The 20,940-nt window shown below is 51.8% G+C and overlaps 1 protein-coding gene and 8 non-coding genes across 9 annotated transcripts; 6 read left to right on the forward strand and 3 right to left on the reverse strand.

Annotated features, from left to right (window-relative positions):
• Trnay-gua (transfer RNA tyrosine (anticodon GUA)) lies at positions 1 to 171 on the reverse strand. The gene is made up of 2 exons: positions 135 to 171; positions 1 to 36 (listed from the first exon to the last, which is right to left on the reverse strand). It is a non-coding gene; the product is annotated as a tRNA-Tyr (tRNA).
• Positions 172 to 506: 335 nt separating this feature from the next.
• Trnay-gua (transfer RNA tyrosine (anticodon GUA)) lies at positions 507 to 648 on the reverse strand. The gene is made up of 2 exons: positions 612 to 648; positions 507 to 542 (listed from the first exon to the last, which is right to left on the reverse strand). It is a non-coding gene; the product is annotated as a tRNA-Tyr (tRNA).
• A 206-nt stretch (positions 649 to 854) lies between these two features.
• On the reverse strand, positions 855 to 1,032 carry Trnay-gua (transfer RNA tyrosine (anticodon GUA)). Its single transcript has 2 exons — positions 996 to 1,032; positions 855 to 890 (listed from the first exon to the last, which is right to left on the reverse strand). It is a non-coding gene; the product is annotated as a tRNA-Tyr (tRNA).
• Positions 1,033 to 5,324: 4,292 nt separating this feature from the next.
• On the forward strand, positions 5,325 to 5,467 carry Trnay-gua (transfer RNA tyrosine (anticodon GUA)). The gene is made up of 2 exons: positions 5,325 to 5,361; positions 5,432 to 5,467. It is a non-coding gene; the product is annotated as a tRNA-Tyr (tRNA).
• A 241-nt stretch (positions 5,468 to 5,708) lies between these two features.
• On the forward strand, positions 5,709 to 5,853 carry Trnay-gua (transfer RNA tyrosine (anticodon GUA)). Its single transcript has 2 exons — positions 5,709 to 5,745; positions 5,818 to 5,853. It is a non-coding gene; the product is annotated as a tRNA-Tyr (tRNA).
• A 2,537-nt stretch (positions 5,854 to 8,390) lies between these two features.
• Trnay-gua (transfer RNA tyrosine (anticodon GUA)) lies at positions 8,391 to 8,533 on the forward strand. Its single transcript has 2 exons — positions 8,391 to 8,427; positions 8,498 to 8,533. It is a non-coding gene; the product is annotated as a tRNA-Tyr (tRNA).
• A 201-nt stretch (positions 8,534 to 8,734) lies between these two features.
• Positions 8,735 to 8,877, forward strand: Trnay-gua (transfer RNA tyrosine (anticodon GUA)). The gene is made up of 2 exons: positions 8,735 to 8,771; positions 8,842 to 8,877. It is a non-coding gene; the product is annotated as a tRNA-Tyr (tRNA).
• Positions 8,878 to 10,644: 1,767 nt separating this feature from the next.
• LOC131205430 (uncharacterized) lies at positions 10,645 to 16,801 on the forward strand. Its single transcript, XM_058197517.1, has 3 exons — positions 10,645 to 10,692; positions 14,906 to 15,798; positions 15,859 to 16,801. The coding sequence occupies exons 1-3, from the start codon at positions 10,645 to 10,647 to the stop codon at positions 16,799 to 16,801; spliced, it is 1,884 nt and encodes a 627-aa protein (XP_058053500.1).
• Positions 16,802 to 20,150: 3,349 nt separating this feature from the next.
• On the forward strand, positions 20,151 to 20,223 carry Trnav-aac (transfer RNA valine (anticodon AAC)). Its single transcript has one exon. It is a non-coding gene; the product is annotated as a tRNA-Val (tRNA).
• Positions 20,224 to 20,940: the final 717 nt, after the last annotated feature.

Below are 20,940 nucleotides of genomic sequence, written 5' to 3' on the forward strand. Positions count from 1 at the left end.
TCCTTCGAACCGGATTTGAACCAGTGACCTATGGATTTCTATTGTTTTGTGGTGATCAAGGGGCCGTTGTAACGCGGTGGTGGTGCGCACGAACCACAAACCACACAACAACGGTCTTTAACACCACAAGCGAGCTACAGTCCACCGCTCTACCAACTGAGCTATCGAAGGCTTGTGAGTGGAGTTTAGCGTTTTGCCTACAAAGCTCAAAGTTTTTCACTTTTCACAGCGATTCATTGCATGAGCGATCGCGAAGCAATGGCCCCAGAGAGAGGGAGTTGCCCGGTTGGTAGTGGAAGTCCCTCCCATGGCGCTATAAATAACAAAGTGAAAGTTATTTCACCGCCCAGTTAGGGGAGTAGGGCAGTTTACTGGGCTAGGTTCGTTGTAAACTGGAGAAACTTCAACATCACAAGAGCCCAATCCCTATTATGCCATGATCAACTTTCACAAAGCTCCAGCAAAACGCACGTCCCTCGTAAAAGGGATTGTGCTAAAAAGAAATTTCCTTCGAACCGGATTTGAACCAGTGACCTATGGATTACTATTGTTTCTAGTGGTGATCGTGTATTGTTTTTTTAGTAAACACTGCACAATCTTGACTACGCCAGCTACAGTCCACCGCTCTACCAACTGAGCTATCGAAGGCTTCGAAAGAGGTTCGTCACTTTAGTCACCAGCTTCGGCGCCAAAACGAACGATCGCAAAACAATAGCCCCAGCCCAAGGCATCTGACGCGTGGAAAACTATCTCCCTTGAGTCCACACTAAGAAAGTAAGCCTCGATGAACCTCAAAGAATTGCAAACAAATGTCTCAAAAATGCTAGGAAACAAAAAAGGATTCATATGATCTCTCCTTCGAACCGGATTTGAACCAGTGACCTATGGATTTCTATTGTTTCTGGGGCTGATCATCCCTCTCTCGCTCGCTTGTGGCGCAGCGCACGCAACACAACAACAACAGCTGAAAGCCTGATGATCACCCCAACCGAACTCTACAGTCCACCGCTCTACCAACTGAGCTATCGAAGGCTGGTGACTTGAGCTCAGCGTTTTGGCTACAAAAGTCGCCCCACGAAGCCCACAAACACTAGCGAAACAATGGTGCATACTGAAAGGAACCCGAAACCTTGCCAGTGCCACGGGGGCGAAAGTAAATCAGTGCCTCCCGGGGTTTGTCCAGCGCGTCGTATCAGTTACCTCCCCGGGTGGAGGTGCGATAATGCCAATGTTGCATCATAATTATGTTGGTCGCCGACGGAGCTTCGGCTTGCAGTGATTGCAAATTACGACCCGACCCAACTGTTGCCGGGCCGGCCGGGCCCAACGGGGTCGAACTTCAAAGCGAATGGAGATTGTAGTGGTCGTGGCCACGAGTGGTTTTACATTTTGCTTGGTTTGCTGGACTGGTTTTGGAGGCACTATAAATAGATCAGCCACCCGCAGGATGACAGGATGGGATTTTGGGCAACGGTTGGTGCATTGCGTAGATAATGATTTACTTGTTATCATGGGTGCATTATTTCGAATGATGTTCCGAACTGAAAAAAAGATCAGAGCAATCCTTCGAATTTCGGATTTGAAGCAGTGACCTATGGCAGTGTGTTCCAACAAGCCAAAGTGCATTTTATTGCGCATTTGTGAAGCTTTTACTTTGCATCAACTTTGCAGCACACGATCCTAGCAACCGTGTGTAACCCAAAATCTTTACGTTGTTTATTATTCAGCGAAAATTTCCAAACAAATGTCACCTTCATGGATGACACTCACCCTACAGTTTTCTTTTAATTTGTAAATTATGTTTATGCCTTTTCATGGGGTTGCTTGCACCAACGATTCATGCCTCCTCCCGGCTCCTTACGAGTATTCTTCCCGCTACCGAACATAATCGCAGAGAGGACCGCACGGTAAAAAAAAGGGTCAGGAACCAAAATAGTAAAGAAGAAAACGGAGAAAAGGCTTTCAACTGCGATCGCGTGCCGGTCACGTGCGAGAGTTAACTCGTTAGGCGAACGCGGCCCGTCGCTCGCGGTGGGGGTCCAAAGCGCACTTTAAGCCGGTGGAATGGAAAAAAGTGTCAACGGAAGCGGAATAGGAACCCCGCGAAGAAGCAATAGTTTAATGGTAATTTCAACCGGAAGGGGGCGATACAAATCAGCCGCGTCCACTTTCGGTATTAATATTTTCTTGCACCATTGTCCCGAATCTCTCCTGGCCCGGTCTGGTCTCCGATTGCAACCTCAGAACGAAGTGCTGCTACCGGTTGAAGAATCTGCAACGTCATCAGAACGATTAATGTGGAGGGTGCTTCTTTGTGACACGCACGTTGGGACACCAAAATGGTGGAGTGTAATGTTTTATGGGCCTCTACGGTGGGCTTTAATTTTGTTCCCGTCAGCTCCTTATATTGCGTTCCGTACTGGGGCCATTAAGAAAATATATAAACCAACCGTCCTCAAATCTTGTGCGAACGATTTTGTAGAACGAAGGCGAAGGTTTGAAGCATAGTTTTGTTCCGTCCCATAAGCCAATAGCAGCCGTAAAATCAAGCGAGCCTTTTTGAATTACGAGTACGCCACCGCGGTGGAGCTTCGTTCCCTTCGTTACACGGTGTGCCAGAGGATATATTTAACTTCGAAACCCTTCACTTTTGTCAGCCCATTTTTCATGCGCCACTTCTCGAGAACTGAGAAGAGCCCCAGCACTTGTTCTGGGCCCCTGAATAATACAGTGGCGCAAGGAGAATCGGTGTATCCATTTGCATTCTGCGCTCGGCAATCAACAAGTGCCACTCGGGCGAGGTTCCAGTGTGAAACCATTGTTCCACCAGAGTGAAGTGCGCACCCCAACCCCCCCTAGATGCTTTTGCCGTAGGTCCCCAGGCACTACATTAAAGGGATCTACTGCATCCCATCAACACTTATGACTGTGGTGGGACGAAAGCTGAAGCTTATTTTGTCGCCAGTGACCTCATTACGGGCAGAAGCGAACCGAAAGGGAAGTCCTCTGTTTCTGTTGTCACCACTGACGAAAGTCATCACGATGTGCTGGAACTCCTTGCAGCACAGGTTTTTGCCATTAGAACACTGAATGTGCCGTCCTTCCGAAAGCCCTAAATAAGTGAAGCGCTGCCCTGTGAAGGGCACAGGGTAAAAATAATGCCACTCTCAGGAAGGATGTTGCGGGTTGAGCAACAACAAGCGAGCGAAAAGATTTCTTTTCCATCCGGGCCGGACGGACGCTGCTCTGTGCTATCATCATTAAACCACGTTCTTGTCGGGCGTCGACCGGCGTCGGGAAGAGTAAATAATAACATCTTAAGAAGTGGACGCGGTATCACAGGAAATGGGGATTTTTTTTCCCGTCTCCCTGTTGCGTAGTGCCTAAAAATGGCGTAATGGCGTTAAGTGCCGAGTGCAGTGCGGAGGGCCCTAATGAACGGCTGCTACTGTGGGGTTTTTGTTTTTATTCACCCATCGCTTGCAACAACGACAGGAGGTAGGTGTGTCCTGTCGGGGACTCGGTCCTCCCCAGAACAGGTTTTGCGCGTTTGTGAATGAACCCAGGTCGTCCGGTCGGGCCTTACAACCGAACAGGAAGTGCGATGGTTTCATTCATTAATTTATCTGCCCCGGCCCGTGTGGGGCCTGTGGGCGATGGACGGTAGGAAATTGATGGCCCTCCCGGAGCCTTACACACAGGTGTCGTCGTCGTCGTCGCCGTAATCGAGAGAACGTCGTCGGGCGCTGCGTGAGAAAACGCCGATGCAAAAAGGGCCTGTTCATCGAATTACCTTCCCAGGGCCTGTCGTAAGGGCGAAGACCCTTAATTTGATTTCGTGGGTTTCGGGGGGGCGACGGGCGGGGTGCTCTTGGTGCGCCCCGTGACCTTGATAAAATTCGGCAACCGGTACTTAAGCATAATCACGCACCAAACCTGCACAGCTCCCCCCGGCACCGGTTCTCACAGCGCGCAGCTCGGAAGACCGGTAGCTACGAGATGGGTGGATGGACTTTTATTGCACGGATGTGTGTCTCCTTGTGGGCTGGAGCTCCGTGTTCTTTACGATCCGACGGACGTGTGGGCCGCCGGTGCGAAATTATGATGATGTCCAGCCTTTTGGCAAAAACCAACCGGGGAATGAGTGCAAACGGAAACAAATGGCAAACCGGGGGCAGCCCGATAGAGTGTTTTTCTGCAATTGAAGCCACCATCATATTGAGGGCTCTTTAAATGCAACGAACAGAAACAAGAGAAACCCCTCCGGAGATAAAGAATAACCAGTTTTGAAGCCCAAAAGCACCACCAAGGACCGGTTACGGTACTACGCATCCGGAATGCTCAATCACTAGCCAGGACGGTGGACAGGGCGGATCGATCGGATGTGCTTCGCGTTGCACCTCTCCGATCGTCGTCCCCTTGGGCGCCAATGACAATCCGTGAAATCAAAATTTACGCACCGTTGGCCTGCTCCTGGGAACAGAAGGAAGGGACATAACACAGCCGAAGAACTCCGGTACAAGATTTAATTACCATTCTGCGGGGACCTTCGTTTTCTCGATCCCGAATAATTTTAACATTCATTTGGCGGCGCCCCAAACTGCTGCTGGGTTCGTGTTCGTTGCCAAATCCGTGTGGCGCCACGTCCGTGTCGAATATGGATTTTTTTCCGGTTTTGTTTCCCTGTTTGGAGTACCACCGACAGGGATGATTAAAATTGATTTTACACAGTCCCGAATTGGGAGGCATGTGCCGGAAAGCGAGAGCTGGGAACATCAAAAAGTTATGCGTCGATTTTACGACGGGGGGCGACCAGTTGAAGTGGTTCCCATGGCGTGCGTGCTTCCCGGAAGACATGTGTGGCGCGAAACGGGGGGCCACCGTGGATCACTTCCTTTTTTGCAAAAATGTTGCTGGCAGCAGCATAATGCGACGCGCGGTTGCGGGGCATGGTATTTAATAAAAGAGAAAAAAATGGTTATGTTCCTTACAAATATGGCTGACGCGTCCCACTGACATTTCGAATGTTTACTGCCGTTGGCTACTGCGATTGCTCCTTTTGCTTCTCTTGGTCCTTTTGGAACCAACTTAACAAGAGAGAGAGAGAAAGAGAGAGAGAAAGGGATATGATGATTGGGAAATCAGCGTTCGATTTTCACTGAGGTATGATTTTAATTTCAAATGGTGGGGCCAATGCAAAGCAGCGCCTCCATACTGATGTGCGCTTTTGGGGTGGTTTAATCATGCTGATTACTTTGTTTGATGTTTGTTTAATCAGGACCCATCAGGAGGTTTGTAGAGGCATGGACCACAGTTGTACAGTGCCTTCGATAGCTCAGTTGGTAGAGCGGTGGACTGTAGCTGGCGTAGTCGAGATCGTGCAGTGTTTACTAAAAACCAATACACACGATCACCACTAGAAACAATAGTAATCCATAGGTCACTGGTTCAAATCCGGTTCGAAGGAAGTCGTTGTTATTTTTTTTTGTTTCTTCAAAACATGGCTCTTACGATTCCTCGATTTACTTTTATATTAATGTGAAAGTTGGTCAGTAAATCGAATTGAATTTCTATCGCCACTATCACCAGGCATTCGATAGATAGAGTGAAAAGACGAAATCATTGAGTGAAACGTTTAACAGACAGCCAGAGTCTGTGTTGCTTATTAATTTTTGAAACCTTGATTAATAAACCGCGACTCTTCGAAGCCTTCGATAGCTCAGTTGGTAGAGCGGTGGACTGTAGCGTAGTAGAAATCGTAGTGGCAATGGATCCCCTTCCATCGATCTCTCTGCACTACGAGAAGAAACAATAGAAATCCATAGGTCACTGGTTCAAATCCGGTTCGAAGGAGAGTGAAATAGGAATTGATGAATACACGCGCGCAATTACTATTCTTTTTCCTGTTTGCTCCCAATTCACCCCTTAACTGCTGTTCTATTTGTGAATCTCCAACCTACGATCTTTCGTTTAGTACAAATTAAATTCATTTGTTAAGATGAGATTGCTTCGCCTGTAGACAGAGTGAAGTTTGATTGGAATCCAACCGATAGATTCGGTCGACCGATAGCGTCCAGACATCATGTCCTCGGGCAACAATAGTCCACCGTACTCGACGGATCGTGACCTTAGTCTCCTCCTACTTTTCCTGCTGGATTCCTGGCCGATTCGAAGACCCTCTCGCCCTTGGAAACAAGCCTATCCTATCCTAATCCTTGGCTGCTCCTTGAAGGCGACCCTTGTACCGACCTAACCTGAAATCCCTCCCTGGTGAGATAATTGGAAATTTCAACTGTGTTGTGTGCGTGTATGTGTGCGTATGGTTGTGCTCTTCGGGAACAATAAGAGTTGCGCAAGTGAAGAAGGACACGGTGCAAAATGGCTCCGACAATCTCCCCGTGCGACCGATAGGGGTGTTGAAACGGACGCATGCCGACGTCACTCATCAGTCATCTTTGGTGCCAGAAATGGGAGTCTCGTTTCGGGGGCGCACGGACAGAGGACAGACGCAGGTCAGGGGTCTGATGAGGTGCAGAAGAAAGGCTCTCTCCTTGCCCGTGCCTTCCTGTCCAAATCCATCGCAATTAGAGCCGCCGTTTCGTGTGTGTGCGGCGCTTCGAAATGGGCTTTGGTCACGTGGCGCTACGCTCCTCCCGGGCCCCAGCCAGGTCCCGCTGCCAGGATCATCCGCACAACCGCGCGTTGGACAGTGTTTTGCGGGGTGCGTCCCCTCCCCGGCGGATGTCGCGTGCGGTTCTGTTTGCTTTCGCCATTCGAGTCAGCGGATTATGCACTTTGTTGCTCGGCCCCGTGGATGCCGGATGCTCGGAATGGCTGAAATCTTCGCCCCAGGTTGCTGTACTTCGCTTTCCCTCTTCCCTTTTTCATCTTCCATCTTGGCCATACACGGCCAGCCTTCAAAGCAGCCGGAAGAGATCTAACGGAACATGTCGGCGGCGGTGTTGTGTCGTCCATTTTATTTCTATCCCTGTGCCCGGTCGGTTATGAGCGAGCAAATTCGGAGAAAATTTGTTGGCGAGTTTTCCGTAATGCAATTAAGGTTTGTTTATATTGATTGTGTTTCGTCAGAGTGCACCCCTTTTAGGGACCCCCCGCTGGTGCTCGTTATCCTGTTTTAAATCGTCCGCCCCAGTATATCGATTTTAAGGTGTATGTTGCGGTGCTTCTTCGACCATCTGATATTGCGATCTGATATTTTCTTAGCGCGTTTCGTGTGACAAACTACCTTTGGGGGCCCGCGTTGACGCGTGGAATCCGCGAAAAAATTGATCTTATTTCGCTTACCGTGGGAAACCGTCAATGAAATCGCCAGGACGCTCGATGATTCGCGTTGGTAATTTTAAGCTGGGTTTTTGTTTTCTGTTTCCTGCAATCCAGAGTGTGAATTGCGGGGTTTTTTTGGCCATCGTTAATCTTTACACAATTGAGTCCGACCGAAACGGACGGACAGGGGGAAAAGAGAAAGCTACTCATTTCACGGCTCGTACATTTACGGGACGGCGACGGTGACAGTAGCGGCGGGCGGGCGGAGGGCCACCGTCTTGGCTCCGTTTTGGCGTGAATTTTTGAAAGAGAGAAGTAAGACAATTAGAGCGTCCGAGCGTAAAATTATCCGTCGCGACTGGCGCGACCCGCAGGATCCGTTTCCTGTCCCCAAGGTTTGCGTGTGTCCTGCACCCGACAGTGTTGCTGACCGCTTCTTCGAGTTAATTGTAACGAGGGATGGTTTTTTGTTGCGTCCATATGCGCCACAGGGCGTCGTAGGTCGTGGCAAAACGTGGCATCGTGAAGTGTTTATTGCTATTACTGTTGTCCGCTATCAGATTGGACCTTCGATAGCTCCGTTAGCAGCGCGCGATGGACTGGCTGGCGGGGCGGTGTGCTGGGAATCAGAACATGGACCCGTGAGAAAAATAAGTTGCACATAGGCGATCGCTTGATCGCTGCTGCTGTGAGATCCACAGTACTGTGTGTGGTACGATCATTAATCTCGCTGCGAGCAGCAGCAGCAGCGAGGATCATTTATCCATAAGTCACTCGTTCAAATCCGGTTCGAAGGAGAGCTCGCTTTGCTTCGACACACTTTGGTATGAAATATTTCTGTGTTCCTTTGGGGTTGTGATTTTAATAGCTATTTCAACCTACTTTACTGATTTGAAACTCAAGATAGGCTACAGTGTTTTACTCAACTTCAACTGCCTAGCCCACCTGCAGAGTTTGCTTTCACTTTATTATTTATATCGCAGCTTTAAGGGAAGGAAGATCGAATGCCACCTCCTCGCTGTCTCTCTATTGGCTCGCTGCTATTGCTTCGTGGATTGCTTTGTGGAGCGAAAGTTTATTGTTAACGGCACGAGCCTCTCTCGAAGCCTTCGATAGCTCAGTTGGTAGAGCGGTGGACTGTAGCTGGCGTGGTCAAGATCGGGCACTGTTTGGTACAAAACAATATACACGATCATCACTACAAACAATAGTAATCCATAGGTCACTGGTTCAAATCCGGTTCGAAGGAAGTCTGCGTCATTTTTTTGTTTGTTCAAATCATGCTTCTTATGATTTTCATACTTCAAATTATGTTTATGTTTATTTGAAAACTAATCAGCTAACCTATATGAGTTCGTATTACTCCCAGCTGTATGACGAGCACTATCTCCACGAATTTGGGATCGGGATCGTTAAGTTTAAAACACAGATAAGCCGTGGCTCTTCAGAGCCTTCGATAGCTCAGTTGGTAGAGCGGTGGACTGTAGCGTAGTAGAAATCGTAGTAGCAATGGATCCTTTCATCAGTCTCTCTTCTGCACTACGAGAAACAATAGACATCCATAGGTCACTGGTTCAAATCCGGTTCGAAGGAGAAAAACAATCCTTTTTTTTACAAACTTTGTGTGATCCTCACATAGTTAAAGGGCTTGTTTCCCCGTAAACGATCCGTCTCAGCCTCAGCATCTGAAACGGCCCTGACGATCATTTCCGTTCGCTCTTCAACTTCCTGCTCCCGGGAAACCACTTGACTCACCACTCGCCGGCCGCGAAGCCCAAGAGTGCAAAACCCAGAGGAAAAGAGCAAAAGTGAAGCATCCTATGGGGGGGCACTGCGTATGTGGATCGGGGCAATAAAATGGGAAAACTGAAACACACAAGGTGCAACAACAACAACACCACCCTCCTCCCCGCGAGTCCGATAAGCATCGTGGGAAAGCGAAACGAAGCAGCCACCCATCCCCCTCCAACGTGTAATGATAATAATAAAACCAGGTAAGCGTGTGTTGGGGCGGAAACGTGCCCCAAAAAGGAAGTCGAAAGAAAAGTCCACTCCAGTGTCCAAGTTCTTGTGCCGAGCTCCCTTGGCGCCGTGGAGGTCTCTCCCTCCGGTCGGAAGTAGCAGGGTACGCGTCGCGCCCCCGTCTCCGCAAGCTGCCACCACGGCGATCTGTTCGGCGTGATAAGAAAAGGTAAGTTCGCCGTTGCACAACGAACGTGCCGTGCATATACCCACATCAGGACACGGGTCAGGCCAGAGAGTTCATCAAACCGGCCCCGAGAGTGCGAGACCAGCAAGCTGATCGAGCGGGGTGCAGGAGCACCGCAGGAGCATCGACAACAACCACCGAGGAGGATAAGCATCGTGCCGTGCCGTGTGGTTGTCGAAAGTTTTGTTGTGGTTCGTTCGTTCTCCGGCTCCGGCTCCGGCGCTTACGTCACCGCGCGCTTTGTAGCGTGGGAACCGGCGAGAAGGAGACCCGCGAACGAACGACAGAGAGCGACAGCGAATAGCCAGAGCATGTGCCAGGTTCATCCGCAGTGAGGGGAAAACTCGCGACTGTTGGTGTTCACGCGAAAGGAGAAGTGTTCGCGCTACCGCGGCTCGCGTTCATCCAACTTTCGCTTCGGGTTGGTGGTGAGTTGCTTCGACAAATTCCACCATTCATTCGTTGGCCATCATTTCGAGGAGCTCGTGTGCTCGGCGGAACGCGCGATGATTTTCGAACCGGCAAACACCAGAACCACCAAGTGCAGCAGCAGTGCAGTTTATTGCCGCGGAGTGCAGCAGTGCATAATTGGAGAGGCTGTGAAAACGAAGTGATCTCATATCGAACGGAAAATTAGCCGTTGTGTGTGCTCGTTGAAGTGGAAAGCTTGTTTACCAAAATCACACCATCAAGCAGGCATTAAGCGCCCAATTGGAGAGTGCAAAGTAATTGCGAGCCGCCCCGTGAGTCGAACCAACGCGGAATGGAAGTGGAATTGAATTTGCCTCATTAGGTTGATTGGATTTGGTGACACGCAGCCAGGAAGAGAGAGAGAGAGAGAGAAACTAGTGAACCGTGTGCTTTTAGTGCCCGTGCAACGCAATTGCACATCAGCGGGCATCAACCGGGCCTTAGCAACCTCCTTGTGAGCTGCTCGGCGTATGGTAACTAGGATCGATCGGAAGAAAAGAGCGATTGTGGAGCGACAGTAGTGCAGCGACCGACCCTCGGCAACGGTCGGTAATCGAATCAGTGATCAATCAATCCACCCGGAAGTTGCCCTGGCCTGTGTCTGTCTGCGGGTGTCAGGGTGTCCGGAAGTTCCCCAAGGCCGAGTGGTGCAGTAACCCGAAACCGACCATTAAAATACCATGACCATGTCGCATCTACTGAAGCAAACCAAGAAGTGTTGCGTTAAGGTGAGTAGTACTAAGCGTCCTCCCCTATTTCTGTAGACAGTCGACAGACAGACTAAGGCAAACCGCGAGGACATGGCTTCTGATTGTGATTAAAAAGTGCCGGTTATCATGCCGCAGGACGACACCGAATTGAGGCCAACTTGTTGATCGGAAGGAATGCGAAAAGAGGACCGATTCAATCCGGGCGCGATAGAGATTCAGAAATGGCTCGCGAAGCCTTCGCTTTGAGGACGGCGGCGGCTGTTCACCAGCTGTTCCGCTGAAGCGAAGGAGAGCGGCTAGAAGCATAAAAATCCCACCGATTCCTCCACTCGGATTCGAAAAACAGCTGCTCTGGACCCCTTCCATCGATGGCTTCTCGAGGGTCCCGAGCGATGTGCGATTTGTGTTTGGTTTCCTTCTGTTTTTTCGGGGTTTCTTTCGGATTCACTCGCATCCCTCTCTCTCTCTCTTTCCGCATCCTCTCTGCGCGCGCGGGGTTCCGGGGAAGACCGACCGACCGGGCTCAAGGAGTGGGCTGAAGGATTTTTTTCCAACTTTCCCACGCCAACAACTGCGACGAGCGTGACGACGACGACGGAGCGACGAGCGGAGCCCTTGGCGACGGGCGAAGCCAGGCAAACGCCGCACACCTGCTCCTCGGTACGGGTTCCCCGTGCGCCGTGATGATGGTGGCCGTCGGTTTTAGGGCGAGCTTATTATTTAGGAAACCCTCCGCGCCGTGTTCCGCCCGAGGGGAACTAGTTTTTTTCTCTTTTTTTTTTGGGATGAGGCAAGCGAGGACATCCGTCCATCCACCCGGGGCCCTCCGCCCGGGGCGTAGGGCGAGCCTCGTGGGAGAGTTCTGGTCGTACGCACTTCAAGAGCCTTCGAGGCCCCTGAGGATGCGAGGATGCGAGGATGCTTTCACACACTTTTGGTCCGAGCCCCCGCGTCCGTCCGTCGAACGTGGTGATGTTTGGCTTCTCTCCGAAGATCTCACGCTGTGAAAGGTCTCGTTTGGTTTTTTTTTTTTTAACACTAAACATCTTGGTTGTCATCATTGGAACGTGTGTCCTCGGGTTCCTCGGTTCAGCGATGTGTGATTGAATTAGAGTTTCGTTGGGATGTTTGATTTTATTCTTTACGCGTTTTGGGTCCACTTTCGGCTACCCTATGGGTGTTGCCATGGGTGCTTGGGTTTCGGATTGCGTTACGGTGTTGCGACGGGGTTATGCTTGAACGCGTGTCCAGCTTATCTGGTGCTGGTATCCTTTTTTTCTTGCCCGTCCGGAAGTGTGACCAAAGTGCTTCAATCAGCAAAATTGCGCCACCGTCCCCCTGAGAATCGTATCATTTTCGAGAAGCCAAACCCATCTCCGCTCGACTCGGAATTGCTTCTCGTCCCCGGAAGTGTGCAACTTTATTACATTATACCCAACCCGACCTGGGCCGTGTGCGTGTATGTGTCCGGCATCCCAAAAGCTCTCCAGGACGAAGCGGCTAGAGCACCCCGAGGGGACACCGAACTTTGGGCCCGGAAAAAGGGAAACGCACCAGTCAAGTAAGAATGGCCCCGGAGCATCGCCGGGTGGCAAGTGGCAAGCGAACAGCAAATTCATTTGCAACCGGAAGTGTGGTCCTGTGGCCATGGGCAAACTTTGTCCTGGGCCCCTTCCTTCTTCTGCCATCAAATATTTAATGCTCGATGTCCACCGCCCGTCCAAGACCCCGTCCTCAAGAGTCCTTGACCTTTTTTCTGTTTACAATTGCGACGGGGGGGGTCATCGACGTGGCGTGCCGCGGTCCCCACGGTTCCCCGGCTAGGTGGATTCAGTTTCAGTCGCACACCGATCGATCCGGAACAGGAAAAATTGCGCTTGACGATTCAATCGATGCGGATCGGTGGCCACCGGAACGCAAGTCGGGGAAATGTGTAATTCGTATTTTGAAAACGGTTGACGGTGCCACGCCGGTGGATTTGAAACAGGATTTGAAAGTCTTTCGATTTTTTTTCCTCGATGCCTAAGACACGTTTCGGGGAAGGCAGATTATCCGGCGGCGGTGGCGTCGTCTTTATCGTTCTGCGGCAAATAAAATCCACTGCGGAGCCCCGGTTAAGCCCCGGTACTTTGTGCGTTCCGAAATCTCCCGCAAATGCTGGGCCGCCACCCGAAACATTCATCCGGAACGGCACAGGCGGTACATGTGTGTTTCCGATTTCGCTCACGTCAGTACCGTCCGTTTATCGTTTGCCCGGCCTCCAGGAGAGCCTCCGCTGCCAAGGCTTTTTGACAGCGGAAAAACAGACGTCTAAATGAGTCATGTCTTAACCGGAATTCGCGCACCGCTGTGGTGAGTCATCTCTCCAGGACTCCGTTGGAAAGATGATGATGATGATTATCCTTTTACGGTTAGCGAGGCCGCGGAGCCTACGCGGAACGTCTTTTGATGGTGGATAAAAGAAAAATATTATCTTTCCCACGCGCCCCTGACTCTCGCATTCGTCCGGCCTAACTCCTCTTCATCGTCCGCCCGTCCGGCAGCCGAACAGACAGCATCTTGTGGAGTTGATTGAAGCTTAAGCCCTTTGCTGTTATTTATTATGTTTGTGGTTCTCGCGACCGGCCGTCGCTTCCCGCAGACGGTGCGCTATATTGAAATTATGGAAATAGCCTCGCCGGAGATAATGATCCTTCAGTGGTGAGGGCGAACAACCGGCAACCGGACTTTTCAGAAGAGTTTCTCCCCATCCATTCGTGGGATCGCACCCGACAGCTGACTGTTTGGTTGGTTGGGGCCAGACGTGATTGCTGACACGCAGCCCACGTCATAAGTGCATCATCATCACCGTTTCGAAAGACACTCACCTCAGCTCACCTCAGCTCAGGGCACACACTAGTGCATTAGTGCTCGAACGGGGCGGCGCATAAAAACAACAAACGGACACACCAACACCGTCGGCGGGCGGCGGTTCCCATCGGGCCGAAACCGGATTTTTCCGTTGCCCTCTCGCCGAGATTTCTTCGCCACCGCCAGCTTCCTCCGTTAATGGACTGGCACCGGTCTTCCGATGGTTATCGCGCTTCCCCCCTGTTCTCGGGCTCCATTTCCAACACACATACAAACACATCCTTGGTGGAATGTTTTGTCGTGTTTTGCGATGTCTGACACCCGCTGCATCGGCTGGACGGTTTGCCAAATCGGAGATCAAACTGCGGGTGTCCGCGGAAGGACTCATCGTTACCACAGCGAAGGTAGTAAAAACTTTCGTTTATTACTCCGGCTCCTCCCCGGTTCGGGGAAGTGTTTCGAAAGGATTTTTATTGCACACGCCACACCACGAAGGGTGTGATAAAAGCGGAAAGTACACTTTCGATCGACACTTTGGCTGGCTGGCGGTGTCTCCCAAAAACTTCTCTCCCAAAACACCCATTTCAAGTGGGGAACTCGTTTGTAATACCCACAATTAGCTCGTTATTAACTAATTGGAAGCATCAGCAAGGCCGGAACCTTCCGCTGCTGGGACTCCTGTTCCTGCAATGCTAATGCGAAGCAACGTGTATGAAAAAAAAATCGGAACATTTTTAAACATTAGTCCCCAACTTTTGGGACCTCCGTGAGGATCGTCCCAATCTTCCCTCTATCCTGTTTGTTCCTGGCTCACACCGCGGCACTTTCCAAGGGATCCGCAAACTTGCGCGTGTGTCCGTGTTCACATCGTATCTTATTTCCACTTCCTTCCCATCAAGAACGGCAGCAGCCCCGTACCCGCCCGCGCGGAGATCGTTCCGCAATGGGCGCAATGTCGCACATCATAAATGTGCAACAAAGTCCAACGACGATGATCGTCTCAAAGAGAGAGAGAGAGAGACAAGGAGAAAAAGGAGTCGAAAAATTCTGGTTCCCAGGTTCCGCCTGGAGGAAGCGAAAATGGGGTTCAGAACGGAAGGATGGTCGACGTAATTTTATGGACGCATTTTATCGACCGCTGGATTGGAGGAACCGGGTCCGGTCGAACCGGTTCTCCGCGTGCACTGAGATTGTTGCTTGGCCAAGTGAAAATAAATGGACTTTCACGATCGCTTCGCCGCTCGATCCTTTAAAGAGCTCGGAGGAAACTCGTGACAGCTGGACTGGACAGTTGGGTTGGGGTGGGGAGGCTTGTTGTCTGCGCGATCGTGTGAAACTCGATTTTTAATAATTTCTCCTCCCTTCCATCTCTTCCCGTCAGATTATTCGCAAACTGTCGCTCAACTCGAGCACGACCGGTGGCGGTGGTGCGTCCTCCGGCGGCGACGATGATCAGTCACCGACGGCAACCGGAGTGGGCCTCAACAATCGCATCCCGGGCAAGTACGTCCTGCACAAGAACTGTACACCGACGCGCTGCAAAATACAGCCGGGCTGCCCGGAAGGAGGCGGCACCACCGCGAGCTTCGATGAGTTGCGCCACTCGACGTTCGGTTGGTCGGCCGGTTCCGGACTGGAGCACCCGCACGAAGCGGTCGGTTTTCATCCGCTCGCCGAAGAGCAATCGATCGCCGGTGAGTCGCTAAGCTTCCGGCGATCCTTCGCCGGTTCACCGACGCCGGCGGACAACATTCCCGAGACGCAAAACAACTACAGTGCGGCCCGGAACGCCAAGAACCTGCCGAAGAAGCGCACCAACATTACGAGCAACAAGAACGTGAATCTGCGCAAATGTTTCCGGCTGCGCTCGAAAACGTTCGACACGACGGCCCCGGTGCCGGGTGGTGTCCCGAACGGAACGGCAGGACCCCCGGTGGTGGTGGCGGCTGCCGTCACGCAGGAAGTCAGTGCACCGGTGCAGGGCAGCGGTGTGGCGGCCCCTGCAGTGGACGTGGAGGTGCCGGACTCGCAGACACTGGCCAACAACAACAGCAGCAGCCGGTTGATTGGGGCGCGGCTGGATAAGATCAGCAAAAGTTTGATGCGTGGCGTCGAGGTGGTCGGCGGGACCGGGGTCGGTGGTGGTGGCCCCGAGGAGCACCACTATCACGGGGGTTTGGCAAAGATATCGAAACCCCTGTTTCTGACCTCCAAGAAGCACCGGCGAAGCAACTACAACCACATCGACGCGGCCGATGATGACGATGACGATGAGTACGAGGAGGTGGTCACGGTGGAGGAACTCGGAAGCGAGGTGACAACGACGGAGGGCAGCGGTGAAGGGCGGTGGCGAAGGTCGTACCCGCAGACGGAGGCGATAACCCTCACGAGTGCCCTCATGTTCTCGGCGACCGATCGGCAGCAGCAGCAGCTCCGGCCACAGCAGGAACAGGAGACGACCCTCACGACACTGGTGGCCGGCGGTGGCCAGTACCAGTACCACCACAACGCCCCGTCGGTGCTGGAGCGCCTAACGGTGGCGGAAACGGCCGCCGCGATCCTGTTCGAGAAGGTCAAGTACGATCGCACCAAGCGCTATCTGATCGATCAGCTCACCGAGGCGGAATCCACGTCCCTGTCCGGGGGTCCCGGTTCACCGGCCTCCCTGGCCTTCCAGGGTCTCTCGTCGTCCTGCTCGTCCTCCCCGTTCCACCTGGCGGTGGCGGCGGCGGCCGCGAAAAGTGAAGACTTTGTCGATCCGTGGAAGAACTACAACATCCGGGGCGGTGCGTGCTGGGACAAGGTCTCCAAAAGCCCCTGGGATTCGACCGCTTCGGTGAAGGCTAGCCCGGTGGCTCACTCGACACCGCCAGCACCAGCACCAGCATCACCCCCAGCGGTACGGGCGCCCCCGGTCCAGACGTCCTATACCCCGGTCCGATCTCACTGGAATCCGTTCGAGTATTCTCCGGCCCATTTGGCCCGGCTGGCGCCCGCTAGCAGCAATCAGCAGCAGCAGCAGCAGCACCTATCGGGCGGCGGGGAACCAAAGCATCCGCAGTACCGACCGGCGTTCCAGGTGCAAACGGACGTCTGGGAGAACCTGAACAACAAGCACTACGAGATCGACACGGACGTGGTGTGGCGTTCGACGCGCTGCTCGTCCCGCCGGACCAGCGCCAGCACCGTCGAGACGTGGATCGATGACGAAACGTTTGACAATTCGTTCAACGAGGAGCTCGAGCGCCGCTGTGCCACCCTCCAGATATGCGAGTAGGATCGCCGAACGGCGGGGAGGCGCGTCCGTCAATTCCGTCCCAGTGGGCCCGACAGCGCCTGCTCCTTCTCTTCCGCCGGCGAGCGGAGGCAGGAAGTTAGCGGGCACGAGCGGGCCCCGCCTGGCAACATATCTCATTCGTATTAATTCGGGGCCATACGGGCTTTTGGTTGTTTGGTATGTTTTGTTTAAGACCCACCAGTGCAGGAGAGAAGCCTTGTTGTGATACTATATGCTTAGAGTGCGCTTTAATTACCGGCCGATTATATTGTAGCTAGAATTATTATTTAGTTTTCGTTGCCACTTTTAGCTGCTTAAGTTTAGTTTTTTGGTTGTTCTTTATTTCGTTTTTAAGACGGCCCGGCTTGGACCGAAGAACCAGGGCGGGCAACGAGTGGGAAAAAAAGGCTTTAATTAGATTTCATTTGGTTCTCGTGAAGGCCCCGAAGGCAGACGGACGGACGGACAGACAAACAAACAAATAGGACCCAAAACAGAAGCTTCTAGAGAAGCGCGCACCACAAACACACTTAATTAGACGGCGATGCGAGGGAGGGGGGCTATCAGTCCGGGAAGAGGGTGCAACAGCAGCAACCAACGTGAGATAGCTCGGTTAGCTAGCAGCGAGCTGTCCTAGTCGGGACGAGAAAGGATAATTACGTTAGTGCCCCCCCGCGGAACCCACCCCAGAGAGAGGGCAGCAAAACAGCGGAGAACGGAATACACACACCAGAAGTACAAACGTCCAAAAAGGGCATTAAAAGCCACGATCGATCGATTGGGGCAATCAGAGAGCCGAGAGGGACGAGGCTGGCAGGACGACGAAAAGCAGATAATGGTGGGCACCGCACTAATGACGATGATCTCGATCTCTCGTACGATTAACCGGGATGGACCGGGCCGCTCCTGCTACAGTCCGGTCGGGAGATGATTGGATGATTGCACCTCTGCTCCTGCTGCTGCTGCTGCTGCTGCTGCTGCACGTCAGCAGGAGTGAAAGGGTTGCTGCCCGCGCGCATCATCCCTCCCGGCCCGGAAAGGTGTGGCCCAGAGGCAAAGAAGAAGACGAACAAAAGTAATTACTGATCGTGATCGAGACGAGGCGGGCAGCAAAATCTCAGCTTTTCGTGCTGGAGGGAACCCGTGGGAACCGACTCCTTTCCGGGAGTCGGCATCGTGTGCATCATCATATCTATAAAAGAAACAACATAATCTTTCGATAAATATTTAACTACAGCAGCAGCAGCAGCAGCAGCAGCTTGCAGGCACGCATCAGTGAAGAGATCAATCATTTGCGTAGTGTTAGAAGGGACCCCTACAAAGGATAGCGCAATACACCAGAAGGGCCGCTTCGAGCTTTATTGCAGAGGTCGATTCTCGCTTCGCGAAGGACATTCGAGGGGGTCATTTTTCCGATTGTGATCGTGTGAATGGTGTGTGCGGTAGGAGAGTGAAGCAGCAGCATAGCGCACATAGGACGGAGCTAGTTATAACATTTCAACATTGTATAAAGAAGTCGCGAGAAGCTTCATAAGAGCATTAAAAGCAACACACACAGATCGAAATGAAAAATTCTTCTCTATTTACTCACTCCCCTCCTTCTCACAGTTCTCAGTTTGATGTCCACTTTTCTGCAGCCAAACGTTCCCATCTGGACCACGACTGGACATCGTCGAGGGGGGTTCGTTTTGGGTTTTCGAAATTCCTGCTCCATGATTCACGCGGTTCGCCATGGCCTTCTGCGAAGTTTGCTTTTCGCTCTTTCGGCACTGATATGCAGCGCGCGCGAGCTCGCGAGAGTAGAAGACGGTTGCTTTGATTGAAAGAAATGGTTGAAAAGAATTTCGGTCGCAGAATTGGGGGGGGATTATGGCCCCGACCCGGCCCGGCGGCGGCGGCGTGCTGGTGCACGTAATTCACAAAGTGCAAACACACAGCACCACACGCAGCAGCGCTCGACTCCTGGACGGTTCGGTCAAACTGGTAATTGGAATGTGCGGAAGCCGCCGCCGTGTCCGGGGCGAAGGAATGTGCGGCCTGAACAGGCTGGGAACAGCCGAACGGAACGTTTCTCACCGGGAGCGGGTTATGCGATTCTAATTCTTGTTTTGCGCCCCATTTCGCTAAAACTACGCTTTCAGAGCTTTGTTGATACGCGAATAAAATTATTTTGATAAATAAAAAACAAACCGTTTAGCGTTTGCCGATAGCACGAAAGAAAGAAATGTACTAAATTACTAAGGTAAGTGTGTGACTCGCCGGTTTATTGTCGCCGGTTCGATTCTTAGTCACGCGCAGAGCGGCTTATCGTTCGGCGAAGAGTTCTTTCAAAGGGGATGCGGTTATTTGTGAATAAGACCAGAAAATAATAATAATATTGAAAGGTTTTTGTTTTAAAGATTTTATTGAAGCACATTTCTTGTAAACTAAAACGAACAATTACATATTGGTTGATTTATTTTCTTCTAAACACCGGTTTTTTTTCTACGTCTCCTCCCAAACCTTCACAAAAGAAGGAGTAAAAAAATGAGGATCAATTAGTCAGAAAGCCGGCTCAGAAGTAGGAGCAAAATATTTTGAAACACGATTCATTTTTATTTGGCACCACCGTAAGAAGCGATCAGCGACAGCACTCGCACAAACCTCGCTTATCCTTTCCCCTTGCACCACCGACTCCCCCGGTGGCCTACTCTGAAAACAAAACCCGACCCAAAATAAAACTGGCACAACGAAAGGTTAATCCATAAACGGGACAAACAAACCAAGAGGACCAACGGGTGGGGAGGAGGGGATCAAAACGGACATCAGACCGAACCAGACAGGACCACAACCACAGGGCAGGCAGGTCCTGCAGTCAGCCATCAACAACAACAGGAGCAAGCTAAAAATGGCCCGTTTTTGGCTTAGCGAACGGGTGGTTTCCGGGCCACGCAGCACTGGCCGTTGCAGTAGAGCATTAAATTTATCGCTTTCGGGCGCTCGGGTGGTGTTTGGTGCAAGGCCAATTTTGTCTCTCTCTCTCTCTCTCTCTCGTTTAGTCTTCGTCGCTCTCCAGTGCAGCGTTGTGGGGTTCCGTTGCGTCAACCAACGTTGCGACAAAACATTAGTGGCTGACTAAAAATAATTTACCGGGACACAACAACAGCACGGGGGGGTTGTCGAACGACCAATTTTTAACCCTGGCTGCGAACCCGGGTCCGGAGGTCAATGGGGTGCATTCCTTGGCGGCAAAACCGTGAGCATATGAGGGGTGCGCGTATGGCCCTCTTTTGGATCCAAACGACCCAAATTTGCTTTGCTGCCGGGTGGGCGCCGGTAAGTGGTGGGGTGCAACAATGTCAATATCAACGTTTCCGTGGTGTAGTGGTTATCACATCCGCCTAACACGCGGAAGGCCCCCGGTTCGATCCCGGGCGGAAACAGAAGAACCTACACTTACTACATCATCACCGACAAAAGGTAGTGTCCTTTTTTGTGCTGTAAATTACCGGCGTTTTTTTCTAATTCGTTTTGAAAATCCTGTTCCTGTGGCACCGAACCGGAAGTGTAACCCTTTTCGGTTTCCTGGTTTTGAAGAAATTTCCGGATAGACCCGCCTTTGAGCGGGTCCCTAACCCAAGGTTAGACCCGTTAGAATGTCCTATTCATTCCGATTACGCCGCACCGTCAAAATCATAGCCTTTTATTCGTGCAATGTAATTATAGGCCACGCTGCAAAGGAGCAACACTTCACCGACTGACCTAAAAAAAGGATAACCCACTGCATCTTAAGCGGATGCCGGAGTCCAGGAATTTCATCGCAAGACGACAGTTTCCGTGACAGTTTCCGTCCACACAACAAACTTCTCGAACAGGAAGCACGGCGGGGACACAGCAAAAGGAGCGCGTCAACTGTGCCCGACAACAACAGAGCACGGCTCTCTCTCTGGTGCGTCCCTCGGCGGAACACGTCGGTGGCCGTGTCCCACGTTGCGTTCTCGCTCCCCCCCCTGCGTTCATTGCGTCATGCAAATTCTTCGCTTTGTTCCCAACACACTACTACTCTGCCCACTTCCGCCTTTCACACGCTCCGCGCGTAACAGAACCGTCCTTCCACCGGTACTGTGAAACGGAAAACCGTGAGAAATCGTGCGCGTTGA

The sequence above is a fragment of the Anopheles bellator genome, chromosome 1 (genome assembly GCF_943735745.2).
Source record: "Anopheles bellator chromosome 1, idAnoBellAS_SP24_06.2, whole genome shotgun sequence".
Lineage (NCBI taxonomy): Eukaryota > Metazoa > Arthropoda > Insecta > Diptera > Culicidae > Anopheles > Anopheles bellator.

Bases quoted from the DNA above. Each gene is read 5' to 3' on its own strand.
- LOC131205430 (XM_058197517.1), top strand. From the start codon at position 10,645: ATGACCATGTCGCATCTACTGAAGCAAACCAAGAAGTGTTGCGTTAAG. The intron at 10,693-14,905 runs GTGAGTAGTACT...TCTTCCCGTCAG, and splicing joins CCAAGAAGTGTTGCGTTAAG to ATTATTCGCAAACTGTCGCT. The intron at 15,799-15,858 runs GTACGAGGAGGT...GACGGAGGGCAG, and splicing joins GATGATGACGATGACGATGA to CGGTGAAGGGCGGTGGCGAA.